Here is a 26,655-nt window from a genome sequence, read left to right as displayed (position 1 = left end):
GGGATGTAAATTAATTCCCAGGGTAGGGGATAAACAGGGATGCTATATTCTGTTTTTATTGCTCTACAAAATACTGAAGGCAGGCTAACTTTATAAAGTGGTTAGCGTGCAGTTCCAAGATCAATGGCAGTGCTCGACGGCTGGAGTCTGTGAGAACCATCCTGACGGTATCACATGACAGGGCGTGCGTGTGCATGTGAGTGTTTTTCCCTTCTGGCTTTCTTGTTTTGATTGAGATTTTTACTATAAAAATAAAATACCTACTCAAAAAATACCAACTAAGATTCTGATATAGCAAATAATTTTACACCAGGTACAAGAACTCTTTCTGAAATTTAATCAACTTCCAAGGTACGTAGATCCCATTTTCATGATTATAAAAGGCAGCGGTGGCCTACGAGTGGCCAGCTCCACTGTTGGTCCTTTTCCTTTGAGCTGTTCACAGTGGGATATTCGCATGCTTCCTCCAAGGACGATGGACCTTCTTGCTGGCCAAGACTTCCAGGTCACAGCATATCCGGGCACGAGTGGAGGACGGCTGGATGATGTCGTCCACAAACCCTGAGGAATCGGAGAAAAGGAGATCACTGTGTGGGTGGTCATCTACCCAGCCACTCTCAGCCCCACAGGCCGACGGTGTGGGCAGCGCTTGGCCTGGCAGAGAGACGCAAGCCTACAAACCCTCCTTGGACCTCTAAGGCGCCTCTGCTCTGCCAGGCTCCTAACCTTTGGCAAAGGAGCACTAGGCGAGATAAGGGAAATGTGACCTCTCCCTTCCTGCCCTGAGCCAGAGCCTCCACCCTGCCAGGATGAACTCAACAGGAAATAAAATTAAGAAAATATGTGTGTGGCTGGAGAGATGGCTCAGCAGTTAGGAGCACTGCTGCTCTTCCAGAGGACCTGAGGAGGGATCACTAAACCTACTTCAGGTCATCCAGAGCTGCTAGTACCTCCAGCTCAAAGCGATCTGATGCCCTCTTCTGGCCTCTGTAGGCATGTGCATGCACACGTGCGTGCCATATACACATAGACAAATAAATAATAAACAAGATTTTTTAAAAGAAAGTAAACACATACAACAACTTCTCCCTGCCTGTCCATGGGTCCTTATAGTAAAATTTTGCTTCCTCCATGGAGAGACAGTTTTTCTCCCTACCCCTGTGACTTGCTTTTATCCATACAATGTGACAAAGGTTACCATGGGGTTTACCCAGCCCTAGGCTTCAGGGCCTAAGTCTCCTTCCTTTTTACCTACTCCCAGGACACCAAGAAGAAAAGCCTGGACAGGTCTAGAGAAGTGAGGAAGGACCAGCAAGCAGCCACCATTATCTTGACAGAAAGGCCATCTGGGACTGTCAAGCCAGGGGCTGACTGTAGTGAGAACACACCCAGGCAAACCTGAGGAGCCACCCAGCGAAGCCCAGGACACAGTGGGGGGATGAGAGGGGCTTAGCCACCAGGTCTGATCGGCCCCAGATCCTGCCTGAAGGCAGCCCCGTCACTCCCCAGAGGCAGCTGCAAAGATGAAAGATGCCGAGAAAGAACCAGCAAATGATGGGGCAGATGGACCACGCCTGCCTCCACCCGGCCCACCTCTCACGGCTGCAGGGAAAGGGTTGGCGAACTTCTCCACATATTCTGCCTGGGCGGCTTCCACATCCTGGTGTCCTTTGAAGATGATCTCCACAGCACCCTATGAGAAGAGCCCATCAGTTCCTCACAGCCAATCAGAGCAAAGAGATGGGCCACGCATGGGGCTGCCTTTCATGCTCTGGGGCTGAGGACGGAATGCTAGGCTGTGCTTCCAGGTCCCTCCACTCTCCCTCTGCCTTATCATCTTCTGAAGTCAGGATGTTCAGCCTGTTTCCCACTGAGTGCTGTTTTTCCTCCTTCACGACCCCAAGCCCTGGACACAGAACACACTGCTGGTGGTCTATAGGTATGGCCTCAGGTGTGAATGCTTGCTCATAGCGAGCGGCAGTATGAGGAGATGTGGCCTTGTTGGAGGACGTGTGTCACTGGTGGGGGTGGGGGGTGGGCTTTGAGGTCTCCTATGTTCAAGTTATACCCAGTGTAGCTCACAATCTCCTTCTGCTACCTGCGGATCAAGATGTAGAACTCTCGGCTCCTTCTCCAGCACCATGTCTGCCTGCATGCCACCATGACGACAATGGACTAAACCTCTGAAACTGTAAGTTAGTTCAGTTAAATGTTTTCCTTTTTGAGAGTTGCCACGGTCATGGTGTCTCTTCACAGCAATAAAACCCTAACTAAGACACTGACTGACCCGGAAAACTCATGCGGAAGGCTTGGCCGTCAAGTGGGAACATTCTGGAAACCTAAAGTCACCTGGCTCAACCTTGATAGCTCTTTCAAAGCCACAAGAGCCATCAAAGACAGAACTTTAGCTTCTAGTGGGTGGAGAGGGGTGGCTCTGTGCAGGAGGTCAGGGAGTATTCAGCCAGCCGACCCACTGGACAAATGACTCTGTGGGAGCCCCACTCAGAAAAGCTATGGAGTTACTGACTGCAAAGGACCAGTTGCTTCTGGCCGTAATTCTCTCATGTGCTAATAACAGCTATGGGTAATATTCCCACTGCTTGTGTTTTATCTGATATATATATGATATATATATATATATCAGATAAATATATATATCAGATATATATATATATATATATATATATATATATATATATATATTCCATCTATCGGGCACAGATAGAGCTGTGATGGTCAGGAAGTTGATTTCTGCTTAATCTGTATAATTCTGATGAAAAGAATACATACTAGGGGATCTTTCATTATGACTGACATAGTAGGTAACAGCATTCTCAGTCACAGAGACTGCTGATTTTAGACTTCAGAACAAATTCAAAGCAAGTGGTTTACCCCTAGAGATGAATATCTGGCTTCCCCTAAAGACAAATACATGAAGTCATTTTCCCAAGTGTTTGTTGCTGATTCAAGGTCAGGTTTGAGGCAACTTTGGTAGATATAACCCTCGTGTAGCAATGGGCTTTCTGCACACACTCCCTACCACTCAAGGTCCAGCTAACTGTTAGGTCTTGAATTTCAATGTCATCTTCTGTCTGGGAGCCCTCACCAACTCAGAGCTAGATGCATGGCCAAGCATTATTCCTTGGCTGGTCAATGTGACCTCCCTAGCCTGAGAAAAGTTGTGTGGCTTATCTTGTGTTGTGAGAATGGGTCAGGCCCTGAAAATGTAACATATAATTGTCCAGAGATTTGGATGTGAGAGAAGGCTGCTGTGGAGAGCTGCGGAGAGAGAGAAATACAATGAAGAAGTGAAAGAGTAAAGAGGTGTGTGTGTGTGTGTGTGTGTGTGTGAGAGAGAGAGAGAGAGAGAGAGAGAGAGAGAGAGAGAGCGAGAGAGAGAGAGAGCTGTGTGAAGGAGCTGTGTGTGTTGTGTGGTGAGGGCTATGTGAGTGAGATGTTGAGCTGTGGCTGTGTGGAGATTTGTAACTGTGAGGAGACAATGAAGATGAAGCTGTATAGAAAAGAGATGTAGAAGAGAAACGTATGTAAAAGAAAGATGTGTAGTCACGTGACAATAGCTGTGACGTATACAGAGATGTGTGGCCGTGTCGGAGAGAGATGTACGTATGTAAACAGAGATATGTAGTTGTATGTGAAGAATGTAGCTGTGTGGAGACAGAGATTCTCAGTGAGCATTTTTAAGATGAAGTAAAAGAGAAAGTGCCCATCAGAAAGTGTGTATTTCCTTATTTTCCCCTCAGATAGACACAGTCCGGACCAAAGAGAGAGAAGAAATATTTCCCAAGTTCCTCACTGCATTTGTGGATGTTTCTGCAAACCCTGGTGCCGCCTGCAGGCTGCCTCCTGGGCAGCGATAGCTCGGAGCACCCCAGCAGATGAGATGAGGTGGCGAGAAACTGTCCCAAAGGTGAATTCAGCTGACTCTCCTCTCTCCCTGGGTCCCTTCCAAAGCCAACCTTTCTTCTTCATGAAGACACCAATCAATGTGCCTGTCACTGGGGAGACAGGAGGTGGACTGGAGAGGAAGGGGGGCTTTTCAGGGTTAGACTCTTATCAGGAGAGTTCTTGGGCCCAGTGCTGCTAGATGTCTTTACCTTGGCACCCATGACTGCAATCTCGGCTGTGGGCCAGGCATAGTTGGTGTCACCAAGAAGGTGTTTGGAGCTCATGACATCATAGGCACCTCCATAGGCCTAGAACAAGTCACATGCTGAGTGTCAATGTCAGGAACAAGCAAATCATATCCCCAACACTCCAGAAAGTCAAGGCAAATGGGGCCATGCCCTACGGCCCCACAAGGTCAAAGTCTGGAGACTCGTATAGCCCACACCACCACTGCTGCTGGCTGTCCCTGCTGCTGGGAGACCGCGGACACCCCTGTAACATGTTGCAGGGTGAGCCCTCGAGACATTTCACAGGGGTGAGCGAGAGGCACACCTCCTTCCGGACCAGGTCACCTCACGGCAGACAACCTCAGCCATGATGCTAGGAGCAAGCTCCTAGGGACAGGTGTGGAGGGCAGGGCCTCACCTTCCTGGTGATGACTGTGATTTTGGGTACGGTTGCTTCAGCGAATGCATAGAGCAGCTTGGCGCCATGCCGGATGATGCCACCATATTCCTGGGCTGTGCCTAGGTCATGAGGAAGAGTCACCAGGTTACATTAGAGCCCTTGCAAAGTCTCATAGCTGTGACAACATCAGAGAGGACCAATCCTCACAAGGGCCAATCTTCTGGACAATGGAAGACAGACAAGTCAGAGCCGTGGGGTCTGTGAGAGACCCACACTGAACGCAGCCACCTCACCACCCCCACCTGTGCTGGACTCACCAGGCAGGAAGCCAGGGACATCAACAAAAGTGATGAGCGGAATGTTGAATGCGTCACAGAATCTGACAAAACGAGCCCCCTTCACAGATGAATTAATGTCCAAGCACCCTACAAGGAGAGAGACTGTCTGTTGGAATCTCTAGATACAGTGCCACACACAGTGGGAATACGCCCCCATCAGGCACCCAGGCCTGGTTTCCGAGGCCTCACAGGTTCATCTGACTGACATCAGGAGATCTTCTTTAAGTTTTTTTTTTTCTCAGTTTTTTGAGACAGGGTTTCTCTGTAGCTTTGGAGCCTGTCCTGGCACTAGCTCTTGTAGACCAGGCTGGCCTCGAACTCACAGAGATCCGCCTGCCCCTGCCTCCCGAGTGCTGGGATTAAAGGCGTGCGCCACCACCTCCCAGCTATCAGGAGAACTTCTGCCAGGCAAACAAGGCTGTGGCATCAGTGGTAAAACATGGCAGCCTGGGACAGCTAGGCAAGCTCTTTCCCAGAGACTGAAGGGCAGTCAGCCGAAGTCCAGACTGGTTTGCCCCAAGGAGACCCTCAGCAGAAGCTGTCACTCAAAGTGGCTGTGGAGAATACAGAGCTGGACTCTGGCTCTATGGTCCATCTAGTTATCGCCATTGGAAAGTTACCTTTCCAGCATGAGGCTCTTCACCTGCAAAGTAGGCATCACCACCTCCTACAGCAACGTAGGAAGCCTAGAGGACCTGGCTCTGTGATGCCAACCTGAGCAGGCTGCTAGCAGGTACTAACTAGTAAGTCCCCCACTTACACTCGGGAGGCTTTCAGACTTTTCTCTGAGACCAGTTGGGACTTTACCAGGTTTTCAAAAATGCTATGCACGAGAGGAAGCCATTAAGAAAGGAAGGAGAGATGGCTCGGTGGTCACGAGCATTGGTTGCTCTTCCAGAGGACCCACGTTGGGTTCCCAGCACTCACATTGCAGCTCACAGCCAGCATCCAGGGATCCGATGCCACCTTCTGACCCCACTGGCACCAGGCACACACGTGGTACACATATATGCAGGTAAAACACCCACACACGTGAAATATTTTTAAATGAGGAAGGGCCAGGTGTGGTCATGCATGCCTCAGTCTCGGCAACAGGAAAGCTGAGGCCAAAAGAGCATCACGTGTTTAAGGCCCACCCGGTAGAGCTGATAGGTTATCTAGCAAGACCCTGTTGCCCTTCCCTCCTCTCAACCCCCTGCTTGGAAAAAAGAAAAAAGAAATTAAACGGTCACAAATCAAGAAAAAAGTTCACAGTTCCACAATGGACTCATATCTAGAGTACACAGAGACCCCTGGGAGTCAACAGACCTAAAAACCCAAAAGCAGGGCTCCCTCCTCGGAAAGCACACTGCCACAGTGGGCAGCGCCTGTCCTAGGGGATCATGGGAGTGCGTGTCACTCACACTGCGAGGGCCCACCTCAAGGAGAACCGAGAGCTGGGCTTCCTTAGGGTGGGCTGGAGGGTAGGCCTCTACCACTAAGCTGCGATCCCTGCCCCCAGAGTCCTGCGTGTCGCATGCGTTTACAATGTGCACAATCTCCAGCATGTGTATCACGGTTTCCATTATAACTACATGCGTTTACAATGTGCACAATCTCCAGCATGTGTATCACGGTTTCCATTATAACTACATGCGTTTACAATGTGTATAATCTCCAGCATGTGTATCACGGTTTCCATTATAACCACATGCGTTTACAATGTGTATAATCTCCAGCATGTGTATCACGGTTTCCATTATAACTACATGCGTTTACAATGTGTATAATCTCCAGCTTGATGCACAAGCCTGCTCTCCCTGGTTCTGGAGGACACAGAGCCGATTCTATTTACCGCTGTGTGAGTCCGCTCTCAGCTGACACGGCTGCTGGATGGACATAGTTTAGGACTCAGCCAGTTTGGGGAGCGACGAGGAAGAGTTCTCAGATACACAGACCAAAGGCAGCAGCAGGCAGCCGTTGAGACCCATGGGAAGGGAAGGTGCCTGCCACCAAGCCTGACCCTCAGTTCCCTGTGGTGGGAGGAGAGACGTGACCCCACAGATTGTCCTCTGACTTCCACACACGTGGCACCACCACATACGAGAAACTGCAGCAAAACATTTCAAGACAGTCGTTGAGCCTGACCAAGAGATCAGAGTTGCCTGGGAGGAAAAAGCCGAGGAAAGAGGTTCCCTCATGAGCTCATGAACTCATCAGTAGCTGTGTGTGCAGGGAATTTAGGAAGCACCTGCAGGTCTAGACCCAGAAACACAATAAGAGGCCTGAGAAAATGAGAAAATACCCAAATGTCAATACATTAGAAAAATATGGAATGAACAATGGGAATCAGGGCAACAATGCAAACACAACGAGGAAACCAGGGAGGACAAGCTATAAAAAATAACCTAAAAGATTCTGGAGCTGAGAGTCACAGGAGTGAAGAGGAAATCTTCTAGAGGGTTCAGTTCAGTTGGACACCTGAGCTGGCGGAAGAACGGACTGGAGACGGAACAACTGAAAACCTCACACACCTCACAGACCCGTAAGGTAACAGGGAAGTCCTCCAGCGGACACAACACACCAGGAGCGGGGCCACGCCGAGATAAAAGCCTAAGATTTGTACAAGTATCCGAAAACTACCCAGATTTGATATGATACGAAACTACAAAAACCAGAAACTCTAAATTCAAGCAGGATAAATTCAGACATTTGGACTAAGAGAATGCAGAGAAACACTGGAGGACCAAGAGAACCCTCAAGAGACAAGACTCCTGTGCACAACGGGTCTTTGATTAGATTGTCAAATGCTATTTCTGCAGACGTGGTGGAGGCCAGATAACAGGTCATATATTTTAAATGCAAAATGAAGAACACTAATAATTCTGTACCCACAGTGCTTCAAAGGGGAAGGAAAGCTGAAAAGTGGCGACATTCCAGGATAAACAGGGAGGCTACAGAGTTCTCACTACCCCAGACCAGTGGTCCTCAACCTGTGGGTCGTGACCCCCTTGGGGGTTGAATCACCCTTTCACTGGGGTGCTAAGACCATCCTGCATATCAGACATTTACATTATGATTCCAACAGTAGCGGAATTACAGCTCTGAAGTAGCAACAAAAATGATTTTATAGTTGAGAATCACCACAGCAGGAGGAACTGGAGTAAGGGGTCGTAGCATTAGGAAAGCTGAGAACCCCTGCCCTATACACATTCTGCATTAGGTCCTTCACAAGTGCTCTGGGAAGGGAGGGAGGAGGCCAAGCACCACACAACAATCTGAACAGAGACCTGCAGCACAGGGAGCCTACAGCGGCAAACAGCCAGGGTCATAGCTGTCCGGTTTGGAACTCTACCTTTTCTTCCCGCCATCACTTTAAAAACAGATGAAGCCCAGACACGCCTGATGGTGAGTGTCAGGGATGAACTTTACCGCTTCTCTACGATCTTGTCGAGAAGATGAACGCAGAGAGAATACTACCTCACTCACTCATGACAGCTGTCATTCCGAATGTCAAAACCAAAACACCAGAAAAAGACAACCACAGATTGGCGTCTCTCACCAACACACAAAAAAGCCAACAAAACACTGTCAAAGACAGCAGTGAGTGAGAAGGATGACATATCACAACAAGATGAGATTTAACTCAGGGAAACAAGTCTGGTCCAGCCACTGGAAAGAGGTAATATCATAATCTGTCAAATTACAGGCTAAAGAAAAAGCCATCCCCACATAAATAAATGCAGGGAAAGAATTTGACAATATCCAATGACCATTTAAGTTAAATAATAGGGGAAAAGCCCCTAGCCTATTAGAAACAGAGAAAGTTTTACAAATTTTATAAAGAACATCTACCAACATCTTTTGGCCATCATCACATCCCGTGGGAAGCAGTGGCTCTCCCAGGAAATCAGGCCCAGCAGACACAGCAGGCAGACACAGCGGGGTGGAAGCCAGCCCCGTCTACATAATGAGTTCAAAGTCAGCCAAGGCTGTTAGGGAGAACCCATTCAACTGCTTTTCCATATTCTACTAGCTAATACAGTGAGAAAATAAGGGGCGGTGGTGGCAAACGCCTTTAATCCCAACACTTGGGAGGCAGAGGTAGGTAAATCTCTAAGTTCGAGGCCAGCCTGGTGTATGCAGTGAGTTCCAGAACAGCCAGGGCTACATAGAGAAGCCGTGTTTCAAACAACAATTATATAAAAAGCACACACACAAAAGTACATTAACTTGAATAATGGCAGCCGCAGCTCAGAACAGTGTCCATAGAAAGTATGAAGGTATGAACAAATGTGCACCCCCCCAAATACACACACACACACACACACAATTTTTCCAGTTTACTTATATAAAGTCTGTTTAAAAAAATAGAACCCAAAAAACACAGTCAGCATATCCTTTCATGATAAAAAATACCCCAAATCTGGAAAGAGGGATAACCGGATTTCCACATGCTGAAGAACTAGGCTGGACCACACACCACACACTAAATTAATTCGCATTCAATCAAACCTAAGCATAGGGGCTAAAATCATATAATGCTTAGCGAAGACACAGGAGCAACCCAAACATGGTGGCGCACACCTTTAACCTCAGCACTGGGTGCTGAGGAAGCAGAGACAAGTGGAGTTCTATGAGTTTGAGGCCAGCCAGGTACATACAGGGAAAGCCTGTCTGAAAGAGAGAGAGAAAGGGGAAAGAAGATAGATGGAGGGAGGGAGGGAAGGAGGGAGGGAGGGAGAAAGGGAGAAAAGGAGGGAAGCATGGTTGTAGGGAGAAATGGGGGAAGGAACAGACGGATGGTCAGACCGACGGAAGTAGATAGGCAGGCAGGTAGATAGGCAGGCAGGTGGGTAGGCAGGCAGGTGGGTAGGCAGACAGGTGGGTAGGCAGGCAGGTGGGTAGGCAGGCAGGAAGTAGACAGGCAGGCAGGTGGGTAGGCAGGCAGGAAGTAGACAGGCAGGCAGGTGGGTAGGCAGGCAGGTGGGTAGGCAGGCAGGTGGGTAGGCAGGCAGGTGGGTAGGCAGGCAGGTGGGTAGGCAGGCAGGAAGACTCAAATGACCGAAAGCTGCAGCAGGAGCGGCTGGAGACTGCTGTCTGTAGGCACAGGTATGTGCCTAAGGTCTTGAAAGGTTTCGGGAGCATCAGTGATGTGGCCCACAGAGAATGGAATAAATGCTGGTGTTGTGTGGTATCTACTGCGGCTGCTGTTCCTGTTAAGGTAGGGTCTTGCCCCACAAGCCAGGCTGACCTTGAACTCAGGGTTCTCCTGCCTGGTGTCCTGACTTCCACACCCAGCTGACAGTAACACTGATTTCTGTTTTCCAAACTAAGGAAGAACAGTGAAGAGAAGCAGTGTCCACCCTCAGTGTCCACCCTCGGTCCCCACCATCTGGCACAGCTTGGAGGAGATCCCCTCAGCCAGCTAGGACTCAGATCTGGCCCTGTCACCCAAGGGGAGAGATACTGTTCATGTCTCGGGTGCTGACTACTGCATGTGCAGTCAGTGACCAAGCCACTGGAAACCCAAAGAAGACACCAGTCCCCTCAACAAGGGAGAACAGAAAGCCACCCTCAAAATCACAGACCTTCTGATCTGAGAAGGAAGAGGATCTTGGAACCTGAGACTGCTGTGAGAGGAGCTTTAGAAATACTCAATGCTAAGAGAAAGACACCGTCACCACACGCCTTGAGCTTCTTCCCTGGCCATGGAAGGGTTAAGGCACACAGACACCAAGAGTTCAAGCAGTCTTGGTGTCCAAACCCAATCAGAGGTTTCTGGGGCCCATGTCCTACCTGAGGCCACCTTGGGCTGGTTGCCGACAACTCCAACGGTCCTCCCATTCATTCTTGCAAAGCCAACAACAATGTTCTTTGCATAATTGGGCATGATCTCAAAAAACTCTCTCTCATCAATCACCTGTAGGAATAAATTTCCTCCTGAGCTCAGAACGATTGAGACAAAAATATTATAATAACTGCAGACAGCCTTACACAGAAAACAGACGGCCCAGCTCAGCACAGTTCTCTCTCCCTTGTAGCAGTGGGTAGGGTGGGACCCTCTCACACAACACAGCTTATTGTAAAAAAATTCTAAAATATAAATCTAGCATTCATTGTGGCAATTTGCATGAAACAACTTCAAGCTTACATAAAAATGTTAAGGACAGCCAGGCGGTGGTGATGCATGCCTTTCAACAAAGCATCTGATTAGTCCAGCGAGGCAGATGGATCTCTGAGTTCGAGGCCAGCCTGCTCTACAGAGCGAATTCCAGGACAGCCAGGACTACACAGAGAAACCCTGCCTCGAAAAACCAACTAACCACCAAACACCATCAAGAATAGAACAATAGGACTGGAGACATGGCTCAGACGTTAAGAGCATCTGCTGCTCTTGCACGGGACCTGAGTTTGGTTCCCAGCACCCATGTTGGGCAGCTCACAACCAATTCAACTCCAGCTCCAGGGTATCCAAAACCTCTGGCCTCACAGACACTGCACTTATGTTACACACACACACATACACAGACTTGAGCAGCTGGCTCGCTTAGCGACCCTGTCTCTGGTCCCTTTAACCTTCTCATGCATCAGTATTCAGCGTCCTCATAACATCTCTGAAGACAAAAGAGTAAGTTATCAGGTGGGGCTGCCTTCCTGCTCAGCTGTTTGATGACGTCATCTTTGGGATATCATGGTGATGTCTAAGAAGCTCACGTCAAGTGGCAATGATGTCACTCTGTCCTATAATGGTGCAACCTGCTTGGGTTCTCCTCAACCAAGTCAATGGATTTTCCAATACAACCAATAAGCATTTCTCCTACTCTTTATCAAAACTTCATCAAAATTTTGGTGTCTAGTGCCAGGTGTGGTGACATACACCTTTAACCCCAGCACTTGGTAGGCAGAGGTAAGATCTCTGTGAGTTTGAGGCCAGCCAGGTGTACATGGTAAGATCAAAGACAGCAAGAATTATAGAGAGAGACTAGCTCAAGAAAAAAAAATAGATAACCAAAATTTACTCATTTAGGCTGGAAATATACCTCAATGGTAGAACACTTGTCCAGCGTGCACGAGCAAGTTTAATTTCCAGAACCAACAAATCAATATCCCCCATCAGTCATTTTATGTTTAACTACATCAAAAGTTCATATAGTTTAATACTGTCTCTCTCTCCCATTCCATTGACTGTATTTCCACATGACGGTTAATCTTTGCTGCTGGCATTTCAAGGCAAGGTTTCCTTCTTGGTGTTCCTGGCTGTGCTGGAACTCGCTCTGTGGACCAGGCTGGCCCCAAACTCAGAAATCTGCCAGCCACTGCCTCCTGAGTGCTGGGATTAAAGGCGTGTGCCACCACTGCCGTGTACCACCACTGCCCAGCCCGTAGGATTAATCTTAACTGTCAACTTGGTTGGACTAATAAGCACCTATGAGATCAGCAAAACTCACGGCTGTGTTTGCGAAAGTGTAGAGCTACAGATTTTAGTACTCTGAGTCCAGGAGCAGACAGCATTGGTGATAGGGGTAAAGGTGGGAGATGAGGGGGTCACTGGAGATGTGTCTTTCCGGAACCCTTCTATGCCCACCCACCCCGCCCACCTTAATGTGAGCCTGTTCAGTTGCCAGTGCGTTCTCCGTGTAGTGGGCTGTAGGGATAAGTCCCGCCCCTTAGGGGGCGTGTTCGCCTCGGGCTAATGTCTGCCTATAAATTTGGCGAGCGTGCTCAGAGCTTTCTCTTCTACTCTCCTGGTCTCCGCGGGAACGGTGGTTCTGTAAGTCTATTTCTACATTAAAACTATATATATCTTTACAAACTGTCTGCATTCGTTTACGCCGCTACATTTTGGCGTCCAACGTCGGGCTATTTTGCCCCCGACTCAAGCGGGTAGCCCGCTAGCTAACACAGCACCCTCCTGGGTGCTGTTTTTCAGTTCGTGACTCCGGCCCCAGTGCCGAGTCCGAGACATACTCGGCCACACAGGCCCATTCTGCCTGCCTTGGCTAAGTTTTACAGCGGAACCCCACTGCCTGAATTAGCTGAAGCTTAAGTACCTGCGGTTTTGCAACAAAAGCTGCCACAGCGGCAGATTTGGTCTGACACAAAGTGACTTGGCAGGGCAGTGGTGGCGCACGCTTTTGATACCAGCACTTGGGAGGCAAGGGCAGGCGGATCTCTGTGAGTTTGAGGCCGGCCAGGCAGTGGTAGCACACGCCTTTAATCCCGGCACTTGGGAAGCAGAGGCAGACGGATCTCTGTGAGTTTGAGGCCGGCCAGGCAGGTAGCACACGCCTTTAATCCCAGCACTTGGGAAGCAGAGGCAGACGGATCTCTGTGAGTTTGAGGCCTGCCAGGCCGTGGTAGTGCACGCCTTTAATCCCAGCACTTGGGAGGCAGAGACAGGCGGATCTCTGTGAGTTCGAGGCCAGCCTGGTCTACAAGAGCTAGTTCTAGGACAGGCTCCAAAAACACAGAGACCAACAACTGGCAGGAACCGATCATTGCAGGTAAAAAAATTTTTTTCTTTTATAAATAAAATGTCTGAACACATTACTGTTCAAGAATTTAACAGTTTTTTTAATTGTACCATGTGGGAGATTTTACAAGAGGTGTCTATCACGCCACCTCTATGGATCCTTCTGGGATTCGTAGTTTTCATTGGCACCAAATGGTTTGATAATAGAAATATGATAAAGTCTTTACGAGACGAATCCAGGATTCTTAAGGCAGAGATAGAACGCTTAAAAACAATTGAGAATGATAACAATCTTCTCAAGAATCAGTTTGAAGTTCTTCAGACTGATAACAATCTTCTCAAGAATCAGTTTGAAGTTCTCCAGACTGATAACAATCTTCTCAAGAATCAGTTTGAAGTTCTCCAGACTGATTGATAACAATCTTCTCAAGAATCAGTTTGGAGTTCTCCAGACTGATAACAATCTTCTCGAGAATCGGTTTGAAGTTCTCCAGGCTGATAACAATCTTCTCAAGAATCAGTTTGAGGCTCTCCAGGCTGATGTTAAGGAGAAATTCATTACTATGGAAGAGGGAACAGCTGATCTGGATCGTAAGGTTCAGTCCCTCTCTGTAGGAACTGAAACATTAGTGGCTGATATTAAGGAGAAATTCATTACTATGGAAGAGGGAACAGCTGATTTGGACAATAAGATTCAGTCCCTTTCTGTAGGAAATGAAACATTAACTGAGAGAATCAAAACTGCTGAATGTGACAATTGGATTTTGTCTAAAGCTTATGACAAATTGATGGAAAGAGTGTCAATACAAGAAGGCACAGTTTATGCCATAAAAATTATGTCCAAAGATAAGATGTTATCTCTAACGGACAAACTTCATACTTTAGAATCCTCAATGAAGGCTTTGGAACATAATTCTGGACAGGAGATTCAGACATTGCAGAAGGCAATAGTGAATAGAATTGAAAAGATTGAGGAATTTCTAAATTCTGATGAAGAAGAGCAAAGGGTAGAAGGGCAAATTTTAACTACATCTGTGGGTAAATCTCTCCGGGACAATTTCCACAAAGCTCTACCGACAGCTCTACCTGCCTTTCCAGTAATAACAACAGAGAAGGTGGTTGGTTCCAGAAACCCTAGGGTCATCAAGGAGGATACATGGGAGCCTGTCCGTATGAATGACCTCAAGGAAATTAAACAGGCTGTCATGACTTTTGGGATGCAAGCCTCTTTTGTTAAAGAGATGCTAAGATCTTGGGCCACGACAAACAAAGCAACCCCCTTGGACTGGCTCCAGCTGAGCTCTGCAGTACTTGAGAGTGGACCACAATTGAAATGGCAATGCTTATTCAGGCAAGAGGCTAAACTCTTAGAACAGCAGGAAAAAGCAAAGGGAATTGACATTTCCCTAGATAAAATTCTAGGTGAAGGGCTCTTTTCCGACCCTCAGGAACAAGCTAATTTGGATGAAAACACACTCTCCATGTGTACTACAGCAGCCTTAAGGGCTTGGGACAGGGTACAAGACCCAGGACAGAGAATAGAATCATTTGTCAGAGTTAAACAGGGTCAGAGAGAACCCTTTAGTGACTTTTTACAAAGATTAACTAAGGCTGTACAAATAGGGATATCTGACCCAGAAGCAAGACGTATAATGATTGAGTCTTTGGCTTATGAAAATGCAAATGTGGAATGCAAAAGGATTTTGGGGCCTTTAAAGCTCAGATCAGCGCCTTTGGAAGAATGGGTCTTGCATACACTCAATGTTGATACATTTGATTATGGCACTGAAGCATGGGTAGAAGAAGCAATTTCCAATGGTAAAAGGAGACACCAGAATACCAAATGTTTTAATTGTGGCAAAATGGGTCATATGAAAAGGAATTGTAGACAACGGATTTTCAGAAATAATAATAATAATAATGCATCTTTCAGAAATAATAATAATAATGCATCTTCTAGAAATAACAGAAATAGGAGGACTCAGCCTTCAGGTTTATGTAGAAGATGTGGAAAAGGCAGACATTGGACGAATGAATGCAGGTCTACAAGAGATAGACAAGGCAACCTGATACAGTCGGGAAACGTGAGAGGGGGGGCCTCACAGGCCCCCATGGCAAACATGGTTCAGTCATATCCAGTTTCTGCAGAGAACGTGCCTCATCAGGACAATTAGGAAGCCCCATGCCTACTGTTACAAGCAATAATGATCAGAAAGATAAGTTACGTGTGTTTTGGCAAACTTCTATAAATGATCAAAGACCTAAACTGAGAGTGTGTGTAAATGGCATTTTTATTACTGGCCTGCTGGACACAGGTGCTGATGTAAGTATCATTACCCCAGAATCTTGGCATCCGTATTGGCCTCTTCAGAATGTAAATGTTCAGCTCCTGGGAATTGGAACCCTATCTCGAGTAAGGCAGAGCACGAGATGGGTTGAATGTATAGGGCCAGAGGGACAAATAGGAAAATTAAAGCCATATGTAGCCAATATCGCAATGAATTTATGGGGTCGTGACCTATTACAACAATGGAATACCGAAATTAACATTCCTGCTACTTCTAGAGCCTATAGTTCTGAGAATAATATTAAAAGATATTACAAATGGAGAAAACCGGCCATTCGGGCTGTACAAGAACAAGCAATTGATGTCCCTTCAGAGATACCAACAGCCTTGCCTCTAAAATGGTTGACTGAGAAACCAATATGGACAAAGCAATGGCCTTTAGCTGAGGAAAAGTTACAGGCTTTAGAACAGCTGGTACAAGAACAATTAGATGCTGGACATATAGAAGAATCTACCAGCCCTTGGAATTCTCCTGTATTTGTGGTTAAGAAAGAATCAGGTAAATGGAGAATGGTGACAGATCTCAGGGCCATCAACAAGGTTATTCAACCTATGGGCCCTCTGCAATCTGGAATTCCTTTGCCCTCTTTATTACCAAAAGGATGGCCTCTCATAGTTATTGATTTAAAGGATTGTTTTTTCACTATACCTTTGCAAAAAGAAGATAGAGAAAAATTTGCCTTCACAGTGCCTACTTATAACAATTCTCAACCTTCGAGGAGGTACCACTGGACCGTTCTCCCCCAGGGTATGTTAAATAGCCCCTCCCTGTGCCAATATTTTGTGAACCAACCATTGCAAATAATACGCAAGAAATTTCCCAAATCTATAGTATACCATTACATGGACGACATCTTGTTATCCGATTCAAACATGGATACCTTGAACAGACTGTTTGAAGAAATAAAGATACTTTTACCTAAATGGGGATTGCAAATCGCTCCTGAAAAGATTCAGAAGGGAGATTCTGTTAATTATTTAGGTTATAAAATAGGTTTACAAAAAATTAAGACACAAAAAGCACAAATTAGGAGAGATCGCCTACGGACTCTTAATGACTTTCAAAGACTGTTAGGAGACATTTCCAGTCTGCGACCAGCTATTGGAATAACACCTGATCTAATAATTCATTTGAACAAAACCTTGGATGGTGATAAAGATTTAAACAGTCCCAGAGAATTAACAGCTGAAGCAGAAAAGGAACTGACAATGATTGAGGAAAAATTACAACAGGCACATGTGGACAGGGTGAATCCAGAGCTCGATTGTATTCTTGTCATACTACCATCAAAAATTTCTCCTACAGGAATTTTAATGCAGAGAGATGATATTATTTTGGAATGGATCTTTTTACCACATAAACCAAGTAAGAAACTGAAAACTTATGTGGAAAAAGTCTCTGAGTTAATTATAAAAGGCAAGCTGAGACTTCGTCAACTAGCAGGCATAGACCCAGCAGAAATTATAGTGCCCTTCACTGCTGATGAACTAAAGAAATTATGGGAAGATAATGAACCATGGCAAAGAGCTTGTGCTAATTTTTTGGGAGACATTAATAACAACTATCCAAAAAGCAAGCGGCTTAACTTCATAAAGAGAACTTCTTGGATTCTTCCTCGAATCGTCCGTGATGCTCCAATAACTGGAGCCCGTACATTCTATACTGATGCCAATAAATCAGGGAAGGCAGGTTACAAATCAGAAGACTTGGATAAGGTGGAACAAAGTCCGTATAATTCTGTCCAGAAGGCAGAATTATATGCCATTCTTATGGTGCTGAGGGATTTTAAAGAACCTATTAATATAGTTACAGATTCACAATACGCAGAAAGAGTTATTTTACATATTGAAACTGCTGAATTTATACCTGATGATACTGAACTAACCTCATTGTTTCTCCAGGTTCAAGATTTGATCAGGAACAGGCTTTGCCCTATGTACATAACACACATCCGATCCCATACGGGTCTGCCAGGTCCTCTAGCACAAGGTAATGCAGAAATTGATCAATTACTGATTGGTAGTGTGCTACAAGCCTCTGAATTTCATAAAAAACATCATGTTAATAGCAAAGGTTTGAAGAAAGAGTTTTCAATTACATGGCAACAAGCTAAGGAGATTGTAAAGAAATGCCCTACTTGCTCTTTCTATAACCAAACGCCACTGCCTGCAGGAGCTAATCCAAAGGGCACCCAAAGGAATGAAATCTGGCAGATGGATGTGTTCCACTTTGCAGAATTTGGCAAATTAAAATATGTTCATCACACCATTGACACTTATTCAGGCTTTCAGTGGGCAACTGCTTTAAGTTCAGAAAAAGCTGATTCAGTAATCACTCATTTATTAGAAGTCATGGCTATCATGGGTATACCTACACAAATAAAAACGGACAATGGTCCTGCTTATGTTTCTAGGAAAATGAAACGGTTTTTTGATTATTACAATATTAAGCATGTTACAGGTATACCATACAATCCTACAGGTCAAGCAGTCATAGAAAGATCAAATCGAACTATAAAAGATATGTTGAACAAACAGAAAGGGGTGGAAAACACCCCCAGAAATAGGCTACATAATGCTTTGTTAACCTTGAATTTTCTCAACGCTAATGAGAAGGGAACAACGGCTGCAGAAAGACATTGGATAATGGAAAAGTCTACTGAACTAAATCAACCAGTTTATTTCAAGGATGTGCTGACCTCACAATGGAAGCCAGGATATGTGCTACGTTGGGGAAGGGGTTTTGCTCTTATCTCCACAGGTGAGGAAAAATTGTGGATACCATCAAAATTAATAAAGGTTCGGTTTGAAGAAGAGAAGCCACTTGGAAAAGATAAATAACAATTCTTTCATAAGGATGGCGAACATACTGATGGTAAGAAATACAGATAGGTTTGGAGGCGGGGTTCTTTTCTTATCTCCACAGGAAAACACTCATCTTCAAAGAAATTAAGGAACCCTGAATATTTAATTACTGATGGATGGACACATTTTGTAAGTATTAATTTTTATTTATATATCTTATTAAACATTTCTTTATAAATATATAGAGCTGGTTTTGAAGTTGGACTCTGGCTCAGTCCTTCTCCAATTCCAAGCCTGTTAGTAAGAGAAAAACCCAGAGTTTCTGGAGTTTCTGTCTCATGTCAAGAGCCATGATATGGGACAGAAAGAAATATGAGTTTAGAAAACATCTTTGCTTTTCTTCATATCTATCATACTTTTCATTGAACATATCTATCATGCCTTTCAGTGAATATGTATATATATGTCTATATATGTCTATATGATTAATGTTTAAGTTTTTCACAATGAACAATGAGTTTTTCCTGAAGTGACATTTGAAGTTTCCAGGAAGAAGATGGGGCCCCATAACAACAACTCCACCTGGTTGATATGACGTCATGATACTGATAGCGCTACAACAAGACCTGCTTTGGGTACCAGCTGCACAAGACAGTTCCAACTTGGTTAGCTGAAATGGTGCACATCTTATACAACATTTTGGCCAGACCTGCACAAAATACTCAGAGACTATTGGCAATTTTAAAAGACATTGATCTTGAAATTTAACCATCATTTTACTTTCACAGGATCCCCCAGAAAGAACGTCGCCCCTATGACAGCTGGAAGTAATTTTAGAGGACGACGTCCCCTCTCCCAGTAAAGTTTGCCCTTGGGTTTAGGGACATCATTTAGGGGTTGATTATAATTAGTATACGATTGAGGGTTGGGGGAGGAATTTTATAAGCTCAGGGATCATTTTGAAAAAAAAAAAAAGAGGGATGATGGGATAATAGATTTGTAATTGTGAGTTACTGTTGTTAGACAAATATATTGATATAGATTCTTGTATATTGATACAAAGTTAAATTATATTGACTATTGTATGCATGCATGTTTCTATGTCTGTTTAAAACATTTTTATGTATTGACATATATTGTATTGATATATATATTGTATACATTTACCATATTGCAATGTACATTTCTACCTCTGATTAAGATACTTATATAATGTTTGTGCATTGATATATATTTACCATATTGCAATGTATATTTTTACAGTGTTTATATTTGGAGGTCATTATCCTCATTTGTTACACAGTTGTTTATTGTCTTAGTCTTTAAGTTAGATAGATATTGAGAATTATATAGATAAATAGTCATCTAAGTTTGTCATTTATAATCAGACTAATCAGGTTCTTTAGATATAGAGAGATTATACTCAGTATAGATAGATAATCTTCAACCTCTTCAAAGAGCTGTAGAAAATGGCCTTTAATCTAACTCAGAGTTTCGTGATAGTGAGACACAATTGCTCCTGGCAATACCACTCCATTCCTGAGAGAATGTTGAGCACCAAAGACACTCCACCTGGAGCCTTTCTATTTGGCAGAACTGGCCTTTGGGCAAAGAAATGCCTATACCTCAGCCACTGACACAGATACAGAACATGCATCAATGGACAAAACAGGACTGTCATATCCTGCCAAGACAGGGTAAGATAGTTTTGAAAAGTTCCTTGCCTTTAATAATGGTATGTCAGTTATGTTAGGCCTTAGCCAAAATTGGTTGACTCAACATTGCAAACGAGACTTTGGGTGATTGCCCAGGTAGTCAGTTGTCTCTGTCAATTGTTGCACATTTTGGATATATCTCGTTTGTTGAGTAGTGTTTATTCCCTTCTCAGATCTTTGACAGAGTTGAAGATTATATAATTGTAGTTACTCTTTACATTATTTGGACTCCTTGAGATAGAATGTTTAGCAAAGCTTTTGTTCTCAATATTGTTTGTTATATTTATTATTTGTTGTTATTGTATGTAGTTGTATTTGGTTTAGTTCTGTCTTATTTAGACAAAAAGGGGAGATGTAGGGATAAGTCCCGCCCCTTAGGGGGCGTGTTCGCCTCGGGCTAATGTCTGCCTATAAATTTGGCGAGCGTGCTCAGAGCTTTCTCTTCTACTCTCCTGGTCTCCGCGGGAACGGTGGTTCTGTAAGTCTATTTCTACATTAAAACTATATATATCTTTACAAACTGTCTGCATTCGTTTACGCCGCTACATTTTGGCGTCCAACGTCGGGCTATTTTGCCCCCGACTCAAGCGGGTAGCCCGCTAGCTAACACAGCACCCTCCTGGGTGCTGTTTTTCAGTTCGTGACTCCGGCCCCAGTGCCGAGTCCGAGACATACTCGGCCACACAGGCCCATTCTGCCTGCCTTGGCTAAGTTTTACAGCGGAACCCCACTGCCTGAATTAGCTGAAGCTTAAGTACCTGCGGTTTTGCAACAAAAGCTGCCACAGCGGCAGATTTGGTCTGACACAAAGTGACTTGGCAGGGCAGTGGTGGCGCACGCTTTTGATACCAGCACTTGGGAGGCAAGGGCAGGCGGATCTCTGTGAGTTTGAGGCCGGCCAGGCAGTGGTAGCACACGCCTTTAATCCCGGCACTTGGGAAGCAGAGGCAGACGGATCTCTGTGAGTTTGAGGCCGGCCAGGCAGGTAGCACACGCCTTTAATCCCAGCACTTGGGAAGCAGAGGCAGACGGATCTCTGTGAGTTTGAGGCCTGCCAGGCCGTGGTAGTGCACGCCTTTAATCCCAGCACTTGGGAGGCAGAGACAGGCGGATCTCTGTGAGTTCGAGGCCAGCCTGGTCTACAAGAGCTAGTTCTAGGACAGGCTCCAAAAACACAGAGACCAACAACTGGCAGGAACCGATCATTGCAGGTAAAAAATTTTTTTTCTTTTATAAATAAAATGTCTGAACACATTACTGTTCAAGAATTTAACAGTTTTTTTAATTGTACCATGTGGGAGATTTTACAAGAGGTGTCTATCACGCCACCTCTATGGATCCTTCTGGGATTCGTAGTTTTCATTGGCACCAAATGGTTTGATAATAGAAATATGATAAAGTCTTTACGAGACGAATCCAGGATTCTTAAGGCAGAGATAGAACGCTTAAAAACAATTGAGAATGATAACAATCTTCTCAAGAATCAGTTTGAAGTTCTTCAGACTGATAACAATCTTCTCAAGAATCAGTTTGAAGTTCTCCAGACTGATAACAATCTTCTCAAGAATCAGTTTGAAGTTCTCCAGACTGATAACAATCTTCTCAAGAATCAGTTTGGAGTTCTCCAGACTGATAACAATCTTCTCGAGAATCGGTTTGAAGTTCTCCAGGCTGATAACAATCTTCTCAAGAATCAGTTTGAGGCTCTCCAGGCTGATGTTAAGGAGAAATTCATTACTATGGAAGAGGGAACAGCTGATCTGGATCGTAAGGTTCAGTCCCTCTCTGTAGGAACTGAAACATTAGTGGCTGATATTAAGGAGAAATTCATTACTATGGAAGAGGGAACAGCTGATTTGGACAATAAGATTCAGTCCCTTTCTGTAGGAAATGAAACATTAACTGAGAGAATCAAAACTGCTGAATGTGACAATTGGATTTTGTCTAAAGCTTATGACAAATTGATGGAAAGAGTGTCAATACAAGAAGGCACAGTTTATGCCATAAAAATTATGTCCAAAGATAAGATGTTATCTCTAACGGACAAACTTCATACTTTAGAATCCTCAATGAAGGCTTTGGAACATAATTCTGGACAGGAGATTCAGACATTGCAGAAGGCAATAGTGAATAGAATTGAAAAGATTGAGGAATTTCTAAATTCTGATGAAGAAGAGCAAAGGGTAGAAGGGCAAATTTTAACTACATCTGTGGGTAAATCTCTCCGGGACAATTTCCACAAAGCTCTACCGACAGCTCTACCTGCCTTTCCAGTAATAACAACAGAGAAGGTGGTTGGTTCCAGAAACCCTAGGGTCATCAAGGAGGATACATGGGAGCCTGTCCGTATGAATGACCTCAAGGAAATTAAACAGGCTGTCATGACTTTTGGGATGCAAGCCTCTTTTGTTAAAGAGATGCTAAGATCTTGGGCCACGACAAACAAAGCAACCCCCTTGGACTGGCTCCAGCTGAGCTCTGCAGTACTTGAGAGTGGACCACAATTGAAATGGCAATGCTTATTCAGGCAAGAGGCTAAACTCTTAGAACAGCAGGAAAAAGCAAAGGGAATTGACATTTCCCTAGATAAAATTCTAGGTGAAGGGCTCTTTTCCGACCCTCAGGAACAAGCTAATTTGGATGAAAACACACTCTCCATGTGTACTACAGCAGCCTTAAGGGCTTGGGACAGGGTACAAGACCCAGGACAGAGAATAGAATCATTTGTCAGAGTTAAACAGGGTCAGAGAGAACCCTTTAGTGACTTTTTACAAAGATTAACTAAGGCTGTACAAATAGGGATATCTGACCCAGAAGCAAGACGTATAATGATTGAGTCTTTGGCTTATGAAAATGCAAATGTGGAATGCAAAAGGATTTTGGGGCCTTTAAAGCTCAGATCAGCGCCTTTGGAAGAATGGGTCTTGCATACACTCAATGTTGATACATTTGATTATGGCACTGAAGCATGGGTAGAAGAAGCAATTTCCAATGGTAAAAGGAGACACCAGAATACCAAATGTTTTAATTGTGGCAAAATGGGTCATATGAAAAGGAATTGTAGACAACGGATTTTCAGAAATAATAATAATAATAATGCATCTTTCAGAAATAATAATAATAATGCATCTTCTAGAAATAACAGAAATAGGAGGACTCAGCCTTCAGGTTTATGTAGAAGATGTGGAAAAGGCAGACATTGGACGAATGAATGCAGGTCTACAAGAGATAGACAAGGCAACCTGATACAGTCGGGAAACGTGAGAGGGGGGGCCTCACAGGCCCCCATGGCAAACATGGTTCAGTCATATCCAGTTTCTGCAGAGAACGTGCCTCATCAGGACAATTAGGAAGCCCCATGCCTACTGTTACAAGCAATAATGATCAGAAAGATAAGTTACGTGTGTTTTGGCAAACTTCTATAAATGATCAAAGACCTAAACTGAGAGTGTGTGTAAATGGCATTTTTATTACTGGCCTGCTGGACACAGGTGCTGATGTAAGTATCATTACCCCAGAATCTTGGCATCCGTATTGGCCTCTTCAGAATGTAAATGTTCAGCTCCTGGGAATTGGAACCCTATCTCGAGTAAGGCAGAGCACGAGATGGGTTGAATGTATAGGGCCAGAGGGACAAATAGGAAAATTAAAGCCATATGTAGCCAATATCGCAATGAATTTATGGGGTCGTGACCTATTACAACAATGGAATACCGAAATTAACATTCCTGCTACTTCTAGAGCCTATAGTTCTGAGAATAATATTAAAAGATATTACAAATGGAGAAAACCGGCCATTCGGGCTGTACAAGAACAAGCAATTGATGTCCCTTCAGAGATACCAACAGCCTTGCCTCTAAAATGGTTGACTGAGAAACCAATATGGACAAAGCAATGGCCTTTAGCTGAGGAAAAGTTACAGGCTTTAGAACAGCTGGTACAAGAACAATTAGATGCTGGACATATAGAAGAATCTACCAGCCCTTGGAATTCTCCTGTATTTGTGGTTAAGAAAGAATCAGGTAAATGGAGAATGGTGACAGATCTCAGGGCCATCAACAAGGTTATTCAACCTATGGGCCCTCTGCAATCTGGAATTCCTTTGCCCTCTTTATTACCAAAAGGATGGCCTCTCATAGTTATTGATTTAAAGGATTGTTTTTTCACTATACCTTTGCAAAAAGAAGATAGAGAAAAATTTGCCTTCACAGTGCCTACTTATAACAATTCTCAACCTTCGAGGAGGTACCACTGGACCGTTCTCCCCCAGGGTATGTTAAATAGCCCCTCCCTGTGCCAATATTTTGTGAACCAACCATTGCAAATAATACGCAAGAAATTTCCCAAATCTATAGTATACCATTACATGGACGACATCTTGTTATCCGATTCAAACATGGATACCTTGAACAGACTGTTTGAAGAAATAAAGATACTTTTACCTAAATGGGGATTGCAAATCGCTCCTGAAAAGATTCAGAAGGGAGATTCTGTTAATTATTTAGGTTATAAAATAGGTTTACAAAAAATTAAGACACAAAAAGCACAAATTAGGAGAGATCGCCTACGGACTCTTAATGACTTTCAAAGACTGTTAGGAGACATTTCCAGTCTGCGACCAGCTATTGGAATAACACCTGATCTAATAATTCATTTGAACAAAACCTTGGATGGTGATAAAGATTTAAACAGTCCCAGAGAATTAACAGCTGAAGCAGAAAAGGAACTGACAATGATTGAGGAAAAATTACAACAGGCACATGTGGACAGGGTGAATCCAGAGCTCGATTGTATTCTTGTCATACTACCATCAAAAATTTCTCCTACAGGAATTTTAATGCAGAGAGATGATATTATTTTGGAATGGATCTTTTTACCACATAAACCAAGTAAGAAACTGAAAACTTATGTGGAAAAAGTCTCTGAGTTAATTATAAAAGGCAAGCTGAGACTTCGTCAACTAGCAGGCATAGACCCAGCAGAAATTATAGTGCCCTTCACTGCTGATGAACTAAAGAAATTATGGGAAGATAATGAACCATGGCAAAGAGCTTGTGCTAATTTTTTGGGAGACATTAATAACAACTATCCAAAAAGCAAGCGGCTTAACTTCATAAAGAGAACTTCTTGGATTCTTCCTCGAATCGTCCGTGATGCTCCAATAACTGGAGCCCGTACATTCTATACTGATGCCAATAAATCAGGGAAGGCAGGTTACAAATCAGAAGACTTGGATAAGGTGGAACAAAGTCCGTATAATTCTGTCCAGAAGGCAGAATTATATGCCATTCTTATGGTGCTGAGGGATTTTAAAGAACCTATTAATATAGTTACAGATTCACAATACGCAGAAAGAGTTATTTTACATATTGAAACTGCTGAATTTATACCTGATGATACTGAACTAACCTCATTGTTTCTCCAGGTTCAAGATTTGATCAGGAACAGGCTTTGCCCTATGTACATAACACACATCCGATCCCATACGGGTCTGCCAGGTCCTCTAGCACAAGGTAATGCAGAAATTGATCAATTACTGATTGGTAGTGTGCTACAAGCCTCTGAATTTCATAAAAAACATCATGTTAATAGCAAAGGTTTGAAGAAAGAGTTTTCAATTACATGGCAACAAGCTAAGGAGATTGTAAAGAAATGCCCTACTTGCTCTTTCTATAACCAAACGCCACTGCCTGCAGGAGCTAATCCAAAGGGCACCCAAAGGAATGAAATCTGGCAGATGGATGTGTTCCACTTTGCAGAATTTGGCAAATTAAAATATGTTCATCACACCATTGACACTTATTCAGGCTTTCAGTGGGCAACTGCTTTAAGTTCAGAAAAAGCTGATTCAGTAATCACTCATTTATTAGAAGTCATGGCTATCATGGGTATACCTACACAAATAAAAACGGACAATGGTCCTGCTTATGTTTCTAGGAAAATGAAACGGTTTTTTGATTATTACAATATTAAGCATGTTACAGGTATACCATACAATCCTACAGGTCAAGCAGTCATAGAAAGATCAAATCGAACTATAAAAGATATGTTGAACAAACAGAAAGGGGTGGAAAACACCCCCAGAAATAGGCTACATAATGCTTTGTTAACCTTGAATTTTCTCAACGCTAATGAGAAGGGAACAACGGCTGCAGAAAGACATTGGATAATGGAAAAGTCTACTGAACTAAATCAACCAGTTTATTTCAAGGATGTGCTGACCTCACAATGGAAGCCAGGATATGTGCTACGTTGGGGAAGGGGTTTTGCTCTTATCTCCACAGGTGAGGAAAAATTGTGGATACCATCAAAATTAATAAAGGTTCGGTTTGAAGAAGAGAAGCCACTTGGAAAAGATAAATAACAATTCTTTCATAAGGATGGCGAACATACTGATGGTAAGAAATACAGATAGGTTTGGAGGCGGGGTTCTTTTCTTATCTCCACAGGAAAACACTCATC

The 26,655-nt window shown here is 44.1% G+C and overlaps 1 protein-coding gene across 1 annotated transcript in view; it reads right to left on the bottom strand.

Annotated features, from left to right (window-relative positions):
- Positions 1-314: 314 nt before the first annotated feature.
- The window catches only part of Pccb (propionyl-CoA carboxylase subunit beta), a 77,548-nt gene continuing 51,207 nt past the window's right edge, over positions 315-26,655 (bottom strand). Inside the window, exons 10-15 of the mRNA XM_075964870.1 lie at positions 10,650-10,773; positions 4,851-4,958; positions 4,552-4,652; positions 4,116-4,214; positions 1,594-1,693; positions 315-561 (exon numbers count right to left, since the gene is read on the bottom strand). Of these exons, the coding sequence (XP_075820985.1) occupies positions 440-561; positions 1,594-1,693; positions 4,116-4,214; positions 4,552-4,652; positions 4,851-4,958; positions 10,650-10,773 (654 nt within the window). The 3' untranslated portion in view covers positions 315-439. The remainder of the gene's footprint in view (positions 562-1,593; positions 1,694-4,115; positions 4,215-4,551; positions 4,653-4,850; positions 4,959-10,649; positions 10,774-26,655) is intronic.

Source organism: Microtus pennsylvanicus, chromosome 3 (assembly GCF_037038515.1).
Source record: "Microtus pennsylvanicus isolate mMicPen1 chromosome 3, mMicPen1.hap1, whole genome shotgun sequence".
NCBI lineage: Eukaryota > Metazoa > Chordata > Mammalia > Rodentia > Cricetidae > Microtus > Microtus pennsylvanicus.
This window is presented reverse-complemented; position numbering and strand designations above follow the sequence as displayed.